General features: G+C 38.9%; 1 protein-coding gene across 1 annotated transcript; it reads left to right on the top strand.

The window, feature by feature from the left end:
- Positions 1–4,574: 4,574 nt before the first annotated feature.
- Positions 4,575–8,915, top strand: LOC149026253 (protein NRT1/ PTR FAMILY 5.6-like). Its single transcript, XM_089146500.1, has 4 exons — positions 4,575–4,989; positions 6,893–7,110; positions 7,220–7,767; positions 7,851–8,915. The coding sequence occupies exons 1-4, from the start codon at positions 4,836–4,838 to the stop codon at positions 8,728–8,730; spliced, it is 1,800 nt and encodes a 599-aa protein (XP_089002626.1). The 5' UTR covers positions 4,575–4,835; the 3' UTR covers positions 8,731–8,915.
- Positions 8,916–13,120: the final 4,205 nt, after the last annotated feature.

The raw sequence follows: 13,120 nt of genomic DNA, 5'->3' as shown, positions 1-13,120 counted from the left end.
GAAAACTATGAATTGTTCTTACTTTGATTAAGTTATTGTGCTAAGTGGTTATGATCATTCCTAAACTTGATCTTTTAGGCTATGGATCACTCCACCGGGTATTCCAAATAGGGTATCCCTTGGGTGGATGTGACAATCAGAGTGAGGAATATGACATAATCTGAGGTTAGAGTATAGCGGAAATTACTCTAAAACCAATGCGGAAGGTAGATCGAATCTCTAAAGTGTTACAAATGAAAACAATAGAGAAACTAAGAATCATTCTAAAACTCAACATAATGAGTATCTATGTCCATTGAAAAATAGTCTAGACTCAGATGTCTTCAACTCCAGTACAGAACATTCAAGCTCCAAGGTCCGACTAATCTTAGCATGCTCCGTTATCACACGGGTATGCTTCACCATATTGCTCGTAGTCACCAAAATCTTGGAAACCATACAAGTCACACACCGTGGCTTTGTAGTTCAGGATCTCACAGTCATCGGTACCTACAATTCAATCTAAAGAACCCAGCAAGCAATTTAAACACAATTAACAATTATAAACATTCACAATCTCAATTACAGGAACAAGATACAAAAGCAAAACAAGCATGATGCAATGATATGAAACAATGAATGCAAGCATGCTTCTAACTCTAAGTATGCTGGTCTTTATTGGCAGATAAGCATTAAGATAAATCACCATACTCCTTTGGGTAGGCCTCAAATCACTCTCCCTCAACCTTCTAAGTCTATTGGGTTCTCTGCAGTAGTTGGGTTAGGGTATCTGCCCCAGACATTCCATGGCTGGGGTTTAGATCAATACTATCGCTCACCACCATTGGTTTGAGTATTGGTGCGTGACAGGGTAATACCTAGCCCAATGCAAGTTATCTACTGAGTCACATCTACTTTAGGGTCGGATATGTCCATTCCTCGCTTCTTGCGATCCTTTCCGAGATCTTTCCCCCTAGAGTCACAGTCTCCTTTTTGCCTACGTAGACTCTTGACCCTATTAGTCATCCACATATAATAAACGGGAAGCTCTTGTGTCCCCTCATGCTTCTTGCCTTCTTGGGCGCCCACGAGCCCAAGCTTATTATGTGTGACCCCACTAATGAATGGCCCCCACAATGTGATTGTGTCCTCTCACAGGTTGGTTCCCGATCTTGAGCACCTATCAATCCCCATTGCTGCCACAGGTCACTCAGTCTTAGTACCCCTTCCGATAGGGTCAAACATGATAGGGTTTCCCTAGCCAAACACTTCTAGACCAAACCTAGGTATGTCAACCAGTAGTTGAGGAAAGCACCAAGGGGCACCATAGGAATGCATCCCATACCACCTCCACTGGTGTCCAATGATAGAAACACCAAAAGGGCATTCCCCATTCCACAACTACAACCTAGGCAATCACATCACATCATGATTCCATACGTATCACAATATAGTCCAATTCACAATACCATCATTCATAATCAATTCAAGTATGTAAATCACATCATGAATAGCCTATTGTAATTACAGAAGTAAGACAATATATAAAAGAGTTCTAAACAGTAGCTAACATATGCAAACAAGATCTAACAACATATAGAATGCAATAATGTCAATTGTGAGTGAACGTACTCACCTTTTGTTCGATTTGTAATCCTCGAGAAAGAGATCAAAGGGCAAGTCCAAAATCACCAAAATAACCTTAAACAAACATGTCATAAGGAACAAACCCTAATGATTGGAGACAAAACGGAGCAAAAACGGAGAAAGTTGTTGTCACAGACCTCCTTGGTTGATCGGCCCTTGGTTGATTAGATCGACCAAGGCGATCAACCAAGGGTATGTTGTACGGACAAAAAACTCCAAAATTGGTCGGAAACTCATCGAATCACTTCGAAACACTCCAAAATTAATAGAAAAATTCTAAAATAACATATAGAGACTATCTATGATGATCTAAACATCAAACAAAGCCATTGGAATAGAAACCAATAAATCACTTAATAGGCTTAATCCGCGAATTCTTATTGAAAGGCTAAAATGAATGTGGATTCATTATAAAGGTAAGAAAACAGTAGATCATGCATATAAAACATCCTAGAAGTAGATCTAACGTATATTAGAATCAAGTAACAACAGTAAGAGTAGATCATGATCTCATGCTCGATCAAACCATTGTAAATACACCATATGGTCTAAGGAAAGAGTAGAGTGAATGGGAATTCACTCTAAGACTATGAGGATCTGAGATTAGGCCATTACAACAGTGTAAGACCTTCCTCACAATCAAAACAAAGAGTAGAAACAGAAGAGAGAGTAGATCCAGAGAGTATAGAAGCAAATACTAACATTGTAGAAGAAAAATCAATGGAGGAACTTGCTTGGATGCTTGGGGATCTTCCTTGGCTTGAGGAGGAGGCTCTAGGGTTCTTCTCACGTTCTCCAAACTTTAGAGGCAAAGTGTTTAGGTTTAGTCCAAAATCACATATAAATAGATATTCAAAACCTTAAACTTCCAAAAATAAACAATTCTGCCCAAGGCTTTCCTTGGTCGATTGAATTGACCAAGGGGATCGACCAAAGGGTTCCGCTCTTGCAAATTGTTGAATTTTGGTTCCTAAAAGCCAAAACCATCACTTGGGTCCTCACTAACTTAAGGAATGGTCTTACCTGACTCCATAGGACATTCCCAATGTGTCAACACTATACTCAAGGTCCATCTTCCAAGTCCATTCCCATTTAGACTACATCTTCTCCCAAAATCAAACGAGGTTTCCAAGATAGGATCTTTACTATCAATCTCCATTGGTTCTAGGTCAGAGCCAATAGGTTCAACAGAGAGGGTCCACAGCTGTCTTCTACCTTGACTTTGGGTCTTTGGATCTACACAATGGATTTCCAAATTGGGATTTTTGCGGGATTTCATACTAGAGGTTGCGTTGTTGCCATGAAAGAGTGTGTTTAGTTGGAATATGCTACATAGGATGCCAGTGGGCATTGAAGTGCAACTATGAGGAATCAGTGTTGCATCGTGGTGTAATTTGTGTGTGACAGCCTAAGAAACTATCTATCATGTTTTTATGGAGTGTGACTTTGTGAAAGGGTTATGGAGGAGGTTTCGTGCTTTAACATGATATGGGAGGATTGGCTATCAATTGAAGAGGTAGGGATGTGGTGGCAACAGAAAGCAAGAACAACTATCCTTTCAAAGGTATGGATGAGGGGGTTCATTTAGGCTCTGTACTTTACTTAGCTAGAACGTGATTCTAGAAGGCACCAAGGGGAGGTGTGTGGAGCTTATTGGGTGTTTCGAAGGCTTCTTTGGAAGTTGTAGCAAGATGTGCATAAGGTGGAGGGTGTTTTGGCCCAACTTGACTCATAAATTACTGCTCATATGGCTCTTAATGTAAGTGCTCCACTACCTATGTTGCCTGTGGAGGTTACATGGGAGCGACCACAGGAAGGATGGTGTAAACTAAACTTTGATGGCTCTTTTCTAGGGATCAGATATGCTAGAAAGGGAGGACTGATTAGAAATAGCAATTGAAGAGTGATAACCCTTTCCTAACGGTACTTAAGTGTCAAAGCCGACCAAGAAGCTTAATTTGCAAGTTTTATTCGTGGTTTGAGGATGGCTCGCAACCTTGGCATCAAAGTTATGGGTCAAGTCAGATTCAATGATTGTGGTGGGGACAGTTTCTTCAAGTCAGCTCCCTAGTTTGTGCTTCATCAGTGGCATGGTTTGTTCATTGTTCGGAAGGCACAAATTGGACGATAACATAGTGTTATCGTGAGGTAAACTCAGTGGTGGACTTTTTAGCAAAATCTGTAGCAAATGATCAAACTTCTTCTACTCTTGAGGAGTGGCCTAAGCATGTTCACCAGGAGTTGCATTGGGATGCTCTCCAACAACCTAGGTTTCAGTTTGGGTGATTTAGGGTGTTGCTAAGAAATCTGTTGGGGCAGTAGGATGGTTGTTGGTTTATGGTTTCTTTTTTGCTTTTTGCCCTTAAAGGAATTTGTGAAGATGGGTGTATTGGGGCAACTAATGTTGCTAGGTTGAGAGTAATTTGCTCAAAACAAGGTTCAATTCATTGCAAAGAAAAACCGGTTGTTTTCTTTTAAGTGGGTTATATGTACACATGGTCTTTTGAGCAGATGATATTTAATGGAGCTAGGTGGTGACCATCCAACCAAGTCAGCACACTAGCCTTGCAAAACCAATATCATCAGAGAGTAATTACACTATAGAATAATACGATATCAATAATTATAACCAAGTTTACTATTAGGGTGAAGAACAGTTCTATTTTAGTATGATAAAAATATTGAGAGAGAACACTTTCACCAAAATTCATATAGGGGGAGAGAGAGAGAACACAAGGACCTACGGCTTTATTACTTGTGTTCATCTCCACCGAATATTTTAAAGGATATATGATGTCGATTTGTGGTCTCTTATGTACAAGTCTTACAATTGTGGCCTGAAATCAAGTTTACAATCTCCTTTTTTTTTTTCTTTTTTTTTTTGCCATAGATAGTCGTACCATCTGTATTACAATATAGCTAAGCCAGATTGCTATATCTTAGTGGTAAATTATGGTATCACACACAAAGCCTTCTGAGAGCCTTCTGATTCATTCCTCATTTCGTCACCGTATACAGATCCACTTTGTTTTCCAGACCTGGATAAAGTGGAACTCCACTTAACCCAAAGTAAGGAATCATCTCTATATAAAGAGGCTCTCTTTCTCACTTTTATTATCTTGTAACAGCCATCCTTTCCTTCTGCTCTGTGTTATGTGTTCTTCTCTCCTTACACTCGTAGCTCTGTGAGGTTTCACTAGTTAGTAGAGATGGAGCAAGGAGGAGAGGAGAAGATGAAGAGAGGTGAACAAACAATGGAAGTTGATGAAGAGAAATGGGTTTATGATTCTTCAGTTGATTATAAAGGAAGGATTCCTCTTAGAGCTTCCACTGGTGTTTGGAAAGCTTCATTATTCATTATCGGTAAGGGCCACATAGCTGAAAGTATATTATTAATTCTCTGGTTCCTGGGTTCTTCATTTGATTTGTCTTTGAATCTCTGTATCTGCTTGATGTTAGCTTGCTAGGTTTGCTATGTGCTAGTACCTTTCTTCCTTAACAAAACTTTCTCAGAGAATAGCTTTCTTATCCTACAAACATTCTCCAAATCTTTTGCACCGGTAGTTTCCTACTCTTTGGGGCAAGTTTAATTACTGAGAAGGGAAAGTATTGCAAACAACAAGAGTGTGAGCAACGAAGATACGCCAAGCCAAGAATTACATGTTTCACCCGGAGGTTACGTTCATAACCCAACCTTTGTGATGTTTTGACTAAGAAGGTAAAGAAGACACCGGATTACAATCCTAAAATGTTTTTCCTACCTTATCTAAAAATACAGGGGATGTATTTATAGCATAACAGGTAATAGACTTGGTTACCTAAAATAAAAAAGAAAAAAGATATTAAAATGACCAAAATGCCCCTGACCCCAAAAAAGCCCAAAAAGTGACAAACATCCCTATACATTTTGGGGGCGTACAGTCGTTTCAAAGAGCTCCAAGTTTTGAATACAACCAGTGGCTACTTGACGCTGGTGACCACTGTTTTTCAATGATCCACGTTTGTTTAGACCCTAAAACATTCCTCGTTGGTGAAATTTCTCTTCAACAACAGGCAAGGAAAGAGAAAAGGATGAAGTATTATATTTTCCTTGTTAAAATCATAGAAAAGAGTACTTTATGGGGGAATGTATTTTACATTCCGGTTTTATAGGCTGGGACTCTGATAAGGACTAGGGCCTATAGGCCTAATGGGGGAAAATGACAATTTTATGCGGTCCATTTTCTTCTAGATGAATGACACATGTCTATTAATTACATCCAAAGGTTGAGATAATATTTAGAAGATAGAAAATTTTTTATTTTAATTTAACTTTAACCTTTGGCTATGACTAATGGACATGTGTCATTCATCTAGAGGGAAATGAATTGTCCATTTGTTTGTCAGAATTGGACCTATAAAATTCCATCAATGGTGTGCAAAAATGGAAGTTTGAATCTAAGACCTTCTTAGTCTTATTACCTGAATGTAAGAGATTGCTATTATTGTATCCAAAACACATCCAACAAAATAGAATATCTACTACTGTGTAGATTGGGACAACCTCTTTGTGTAGCACTTAATTGAAAGAATTCCAATAATCAATATATACGAAGTTCAACACAAAAGTTTCTTTAAGGACCCACCAATATGTCTTTGTAGTTCTCTAGTATCTTCATATATAAAGTAGTAGCTAGTGGAGAACACCAATATAATTGATATAAATATTCACCAAAAACTGCAATAATTCTTTAGCCATGAAATTCCCCTGTTGTGACTCTCCTTTGTTTCTTAAGATTCTCACGAAAGATCAAATTGATTCCCTACCTTATCAAATGCAAGAGCAATGCACCAAAAGGTGTTCCACATTCTTGAGGCAAGTGGGAACCTATGGCAATGAAGGCATCACCATCCCATGGACCCAATCAAAAAGAAAAATAACTCAGAATCTTTTAGCTAGTTGGGTAGCACATGGAGTTCTTCTATACCCACTCCTTTGTTTTGTTTTGTGGTTATCTTTATTTATTGGATACTTGAATACAGTCTTTATTTGCTACCGCAGATATTCTTCATGGGGTTCTTGAAATGTGATACGTAGTATTTTTGAGATTCAGTGACTATAATTACTAAGATATAAAAAATCACAATCATTGAATCTCAAAAACATTAAGTATCACGATCCGAAAACCACAGAGGAAATACCTGCATGACAGCAAATAAAAATTGATCATTATTTATTGGATGAATATTACAAATGTAATTAATCAGTAATCTACATGTGAGACAGCAATTGAGTTCAGTGAGAGGTTGAGCTATTTCGGAATAGCAACAAATCTCATCACATACCTCACGAAGGTGCTCCATCAAGATCTTACAGTGGCTGCCAAGAATGTAAACTACTGGACAGGTGTAACAACCATGATGCCACTTATTGGAGGGTTCCTTGCAGACTCCTACTTGGGAAGGTTTCGGGCAGTCATGATTTCAGCTTTTATCTATCTCTCGGTACTGTACTCAATGTTCTCTACCCATGCATGCATTTCTATATATACATCAAGGGTCAAGAACACCAAAATCACTTAGTTTTATTCTTTCTTGAAAAAAATAAAACCAGGGTCTGAGCCTATTAACAATGTCAGAACTAATACCAAGCTTGAAGCCTTGCTATATGGAGAAGATCTGTACTAAGTCGACAAAGATTCATGAAATCATATTCTTCATCTCCATGTACTTGATCTCACTGGGAACAGGAGGTCATAAACCCTCTCTAGAGAGCTTTGGAGGTGACCAATTTGATGATGACCATCCCGAAGAAAGAAAGAAGAAGATGTCTTACTTTAACTGGTGGAGTGTTGGTCTTTGCTCTGGTCTTCTGTTTGGTGTTTTAGTTATAGTCTACATTCAAGACAATGTTAGTTGGGGTGTTGCAGATATCATCCTTACTTCGGTTATGGCCATTAGTATTGTAATCGTCTTTGTTGGAAGACCATTTTACAGGTTTAGAGTGCCAGAAGGAAGCCCTTTGACACCTATGTTGCAGGTTATGGTTGCAGCTATAAAGAAGAGAAATCTTCCTTATCCTTCTGATTCTTCTCAATTATATGAAGTTCCCAAGACAGAAAAGACTCAAGGAAGACTTCTGTGCCATACCAATAACCTTAAGTAAGTGACTCCACCACAGCAGCTTTGATTAATTAATATGGTTGCATGGGTTCCTTTCCAAGTAATAAAATCTGGGTTTGCAGGTTCTTGGACAAAGCTGCAATCACTGAAGATCAAGACATTGGTAAAGAGAAGCAAAGTCCATGGAGATTAGCTACGGTAACCAGAGTAGAGGAAATGAAACTTGTTCTTAATTTGATTCCTATCTGGGCATCTTCCTTGACTTTTGGAGTATGTGTAGCTCAAACCACCACTTTCTTCATCAAACAAGCCAGTACCATGAACCGACGTGTAAGCATTGATTATGAGATTCCACCAGCAACGATCAACGCTATTGCTGCAATTGGAATGATCACTTCTGTTGTCACCTATGACAAGATCTTAGAGCCTGTACTGCAAAAACTCAAGGGCAACGACAGGGGAATTAAAATCCTTCAAAGGATTGGTATTGGAATGGTGTTCTCAACTATAACCATGATAGTTGCTGCCTTGGTGGAAAGGAAAAGACTTAGGTTAGTTGAGCGGCTCACTGCCGGTGGTGGTATCATTGGTGGCAGCCTTCCAATGAGCGTGTTCTGGTTAGTTCCACAATACTTGATCATTGGTTTTGGAGATGGGTTCACCCTGGTGGGTTTGCAAGAGTACTTCTATGACCAAGTTCCTGATTCCATGAGAAGCATTGGAATAGCTTTGTACCTTAGTGTGCTTGGTCTTGGGAGCTTCCTTAGCAGTATATTGATAACCATTGTTCAAGAAGTCACAGAGAGAACTGGGACAAGCTGGTTTGGAAAAACCATTAACAACAGTCGCTTGGACCATTTTTATTGGCTCTTAGCAGTCGTGAATACGGTGAACTTGTGCGTATATGTGGTGGTGGCTAGAAGGTATTCATACAAAACTGTGCAGAGAAGGGTTGTTATTGCTGATTGCTATGAGAAAGATCGGGGAGAATTCATGGCCTAAGATGAACAAGTCTCATGTAATATCAATATAACATATAAAGTAAGAAGTGTGTTATAGCTCTTCTAGGTTGGTACCTTGTGTTTAGTAGCAAAAGAACTTAATATAGTTATGTTTGTGTCTCCATGGCTGCCTTACATGAGAAGTATTGCATGGGGGCAAAATAAAAAAGCCTAAATTTCAATTAACATAGAAAGCTCCAAGTACTAGTTTTCACATATTCGGCTCAATGGAGTACGGCGACAATGGTGTTGCATGTTGAGGAAAGTAAGCATGCTTCCTTGGGATAAAATGGAGACACGATATGGTCTTTCCAACCATTGGATTGATATTTCTTTTCTTATATTTGTTTGAATCATGGTACAAAGTGTGTGGGGGGGGGGGGGGGGGGCAACACGACTCCCTCCAGCGATATGATATTTACAAATATCGACGATATATTTCCACGAAATCGGCAGTATATTGTCATAAGTCGACAATATATTGAAACTTTGTGGAATTTTTGACTGAATTTCAATTTGATTTTTTTATATTTTGTCACTCCTCTCCAACCTTCTCCATAGACTCTCTCTGTCTCCTATTGCTTGCACTTTTCAACATATTTTGGTTTGATCTTCGACATCTTCAAGTACATCTTGCTTCGTTATTGCCGGATATCATGTTTTCTCTGTCTATCAAGAGGGATTTCACAGAGATCTGCGAGTGTTTTTTTATCTCACAGGTAATCATTATTCTCCAACTAAATTTTGACAAAATGCATGCCATTGTTAGATGGTTATGAAATTAAAGTATGTTGAATACCGTGAGCCGATCTACGAGCTCATGGAGTCAAATTTTATTTTTGCAAAGTAATTTTTTTTCTAAATTTTTGGAGTAAAAAAATTTACTTTTTATAATGGAAATGCTTACTTTTTAAGTGATATGTATGTTGTATGATGATAGAAAAAACATATGTGGAACTCCATGAACCAATCTACGGACTCACATAGTCGAAATATTTTTGCACCCAATAAATAATTATTTATTTTTCAAAAATGATTAAAATATTAATAAAAAAATTTATAATTATGAAAAATGGAGAAAATAGGGGAAAAGGTTTTGAAAAATTATGAAATAATTATGTAAGTATTTTCAAGTGTTGCCCTTGTGGCTTCATCGCTAATTTTGATATGGGCAGCCTATTTTTTTGCTGAAAAAATTGTAAAAATTCATTGTATATTTAAAATCAAATGAAGAATTGCTAACTTATACACTTATACTTAGGTACATGAGTACATCATATGTGATTGTTTATTTGTGTAGAGAAAATTATTTTGGTGTTGTTAAGTGAATTATGCAATCATTTTGAATGTAACAATCATCATGCCTGCTAGTGGGAGTCAGGGGGAGCTGGTTCTTCACAGGGTAGATGGGGATAGCCACAGGGAGAGCCTGAGAGACCAGCAATAGGAGGGAGGACTGAGTCGCATGGCAATACTTGTGTAGTTATTGATGGAGATAAGAATAAAATACAATATAATTTTTGTGGTAAGATAATCTACTCAGGTGGCATCAACCGGTTTAAGGGTCGCATCATCAGGAGTTTGAAGGATGTGACCACATGCACAAAGGCCCATCTAGATGTAGTGAAGGCACTTAGGGATTTGCAAAAGGCGAAGGAGAAGAAAAAAGATGATTAGAGGAGAGTGAACAAAGTACTAGATGATGCGGTGCTGGGACTTGTCATCATATAGAGATAATTCAGATGATGATCAGGATGTTGATCCTATTGATGTGGCGAGAGACCATGAGGAGAGGGACATGTGGCGGGCCATGGAAAAGAGTAGGCGACTGCACTATCAGGAGCAAGATAGGGCCAGAGCTAGAGCTTCAAGAGTTGGTCCCTTTAGGGCTGCAAGGGCTAGATGTCACATCCACTGTGAAACCCAGCCCTAACCTTGACCCGGAAACCCTGTTGTTGATAGGTCCGACAACCCGAAGTAAAGCAAGAAGTCAGTTATGGGCCACTGTGAGAGTTGATGTCAATGTTCCATTTATGGAAACTACACCCTGATGAAGATGAAATTAGTTGATAGACTTGGAGTACTCTCTGGCATGGTTCGAAGGCATTTCTACTTACTAGGTAAGTCACTTAATGTGTATGCAAAACCCCTTTATGTTTGGATTTAATCTGAGCCTTCATTTCCCTGTTTTGGACTTGCTGTCCTGATTGGTCGACTCATTGGTCGACTGAGCCAGTCGACCAATCAATCGACCAATGAGATCTGATTTTGCTAATTAGGTCTTTGCTTGCTCTATTTAAGTCCAATCTCGAGTCTACTTCGTATTTTCTGCCTCCAAACTCTTTGGAACGAACTAGAGCCCTCTCCAAGTCATCTCCCTTGCATCCTTGGTGATTTTCTTGACAGATCTTCGTCAAATCTCGTGCTTTTACACAAAAAGGTATGTGATCATCCTCCTCTATGCTTCTTCTTTGATTCTTCATTACTTTTCTTTCCTTTTCTGATTGAGGACAGTAGTAGTGATGTTGTATCTCTGTTGCAACCATCACTATACTCTTTCCCTCTCTTTTCCTAAGGATCTAAAGCTTGGTGGATAATCTTCATCTAGATCATCACTCGCTTTTGAAGGAAAGCTTGTATTCATTCTCTTTCCTTATTTAGATTGACGTTCTTCAGTCTTAGATCTATTTTTCTTGAAGATCTATGAATGATTTTCATTATTTCTTTATCACAATTAGTGATCCATCATCCTATTGTTCTTGTCCATGATTTTTACTATGAATTCTTCAAGAACCATGATTGATCTAACTATGGTAACTTTTTGTTTCCTAATCTATGACTTGAAGACTTGATATGATTAGTGTTTTGATGTCCTCTATATACTAGTATACTGCCATTGTAGTTTCCCCCTTGTTCAGTACCCTTTTGAACCACAAAATTCGGTTTCATATTCTAAAACTCTGATTTTTTAAGGCCACTGTCTCTGTTGGTCGACTGAGGCAGTAGACCAATCCAATCGACCAATGAGTACAACAACTTCATATTTGTTCTGTTTTGGATGTTTTGATATCTTTCATTTTTAGTATCTTTCCTAATATGTTATGTACACTTGTTTAGGACTTTATTCCCAAGTTTAGTCAAGGTCTTACTTGATTCCCTAAGATCATTTGCGAATTATATAAGTAAGGATGGTTATTTCCTTAATTACATAGATTGTATGATCTAGTTTCTATATTTGAATATCATTGATTTTTTTCCTTAATTAGATTTTTACAACGATATACTACTGATGCAACTACTTTGAATTACAGTAGCATTACTTGTTTATGTTAATTGATTCATGTATGATTTACTTACCAAATATATGCAAGTTGGATGTTATTATTGATTTCTTTCCATAAAAGAAGTTACCATATATGTGATGTTATGGATTTATGTTTGTGAATGATTAAGTATGGTTTGGAAAGGAAAGGTGTCCTTTTGACACTTCTGTCCTTGGACAACTACGGGAATATTATGGGATGTTTCCGAAGATGCCCTTTGGACACCTTCCTAAACTGTTGGATGACATACTTATGGCTGTCTAGTAGTGTTTGGCTAGGATGTCTTGTTATGTCAGACCCTAATCGGAGGGGTATTGAGACCGAACGACCCGTGGTAGCAATGGGGATTCATGGGCGCTCAAGACCGGTAACCAATCCGTGGGAGGACGGGAATCACATTGTGGGGGCCATTTGTTGGTAGGGTTGCATATGGATAGACTTGGGCTCACGGGCGCTCAAGACCGGTAACCAATCCGTGAGGGGACGTGAGAGCTTCCCGTTTACCATATGTGGATAACCAATAGGGTTGATGAGTCTGTAGTCTGGGACTACGAGGACTCTAGTGTGAAGGATATTGGAAAGGATCGCCAGGGGCGAGGAATGGACATATCTGGATTTGACTTGATGTAACTAAGTAGGAGACTTGAATTTGGCAAGGCTTTGACCCTGACATGCGCCAGTACTTAGACCAATGGTGATGTGAGAGTGTAAAATCCAGCTTTTAACTAACAATGACCGGGTCAACCTTGACCCGACCCGGTCATTGTTGTGTTTGTTGGTCTGAAGACCCGAAGTGGTGGTAGAAGGGACTTATGGGCCCTACTAGTTGATGACATGGTGTCGGAACTCCAATCTATGGGCATTGATAATGCTGCTCCTTCCTTGAGCACATTATCAGTGTTAAGTTAGAATCTGCGCACTGATGAAGAGTGAGATATCAAACGGACTCCTGTGCACAATCCGAAGGTACTCCCTGAAACTAGACCTCTTGAGTGAACTGTAGGAGAAAACCCCATGCAATTTGACCTTGTATAGCCCTCCAAGTCCACACCTAAAGTTGCTGAACTA

This window comes from Hakea prostrata, chromosome 2 (assembly GCF_041222555.1).
Source record: "Hakea prostrata isolate BN-2017 chromosome 2, UWA_Hpros_2, whole genome shotgun sequence".
Taxonomy (NCBI): Eukaryota; Viridiplantae; Streptophyta; class Magnoliopsida; order Proteales; family Proteaceae; genus Hakea; species Hakea prostrata.
Note: the sequence above shows the minus strand (reverse complement) of the source record. Positions and strands in the feature narration are given on the sequence as shown.

Coding starts and splice junctions, on each gene's coding strand:
- LOC149026253 (XM_089146500.1), top strand. CDS start 4,836: ATGGAGCAAGGAGGAGAGGAGAAGATGAAGAGAGGTGAACAAACAATG. Junction 7,111..7,219: donor CAGCTTTTATCTATCTCTCG/GTACTGTACTCA, acceptor AAATAAAACCAG/GGTCTGAGCCTATTAACAAT. Junction 7,768..7,850: donor TGCCATACCAATAACCTTAA/GTAAGTGACTCC, acceptor CTGGGTTTGCAG/GTTCTTGGACAAAGCTGCAA.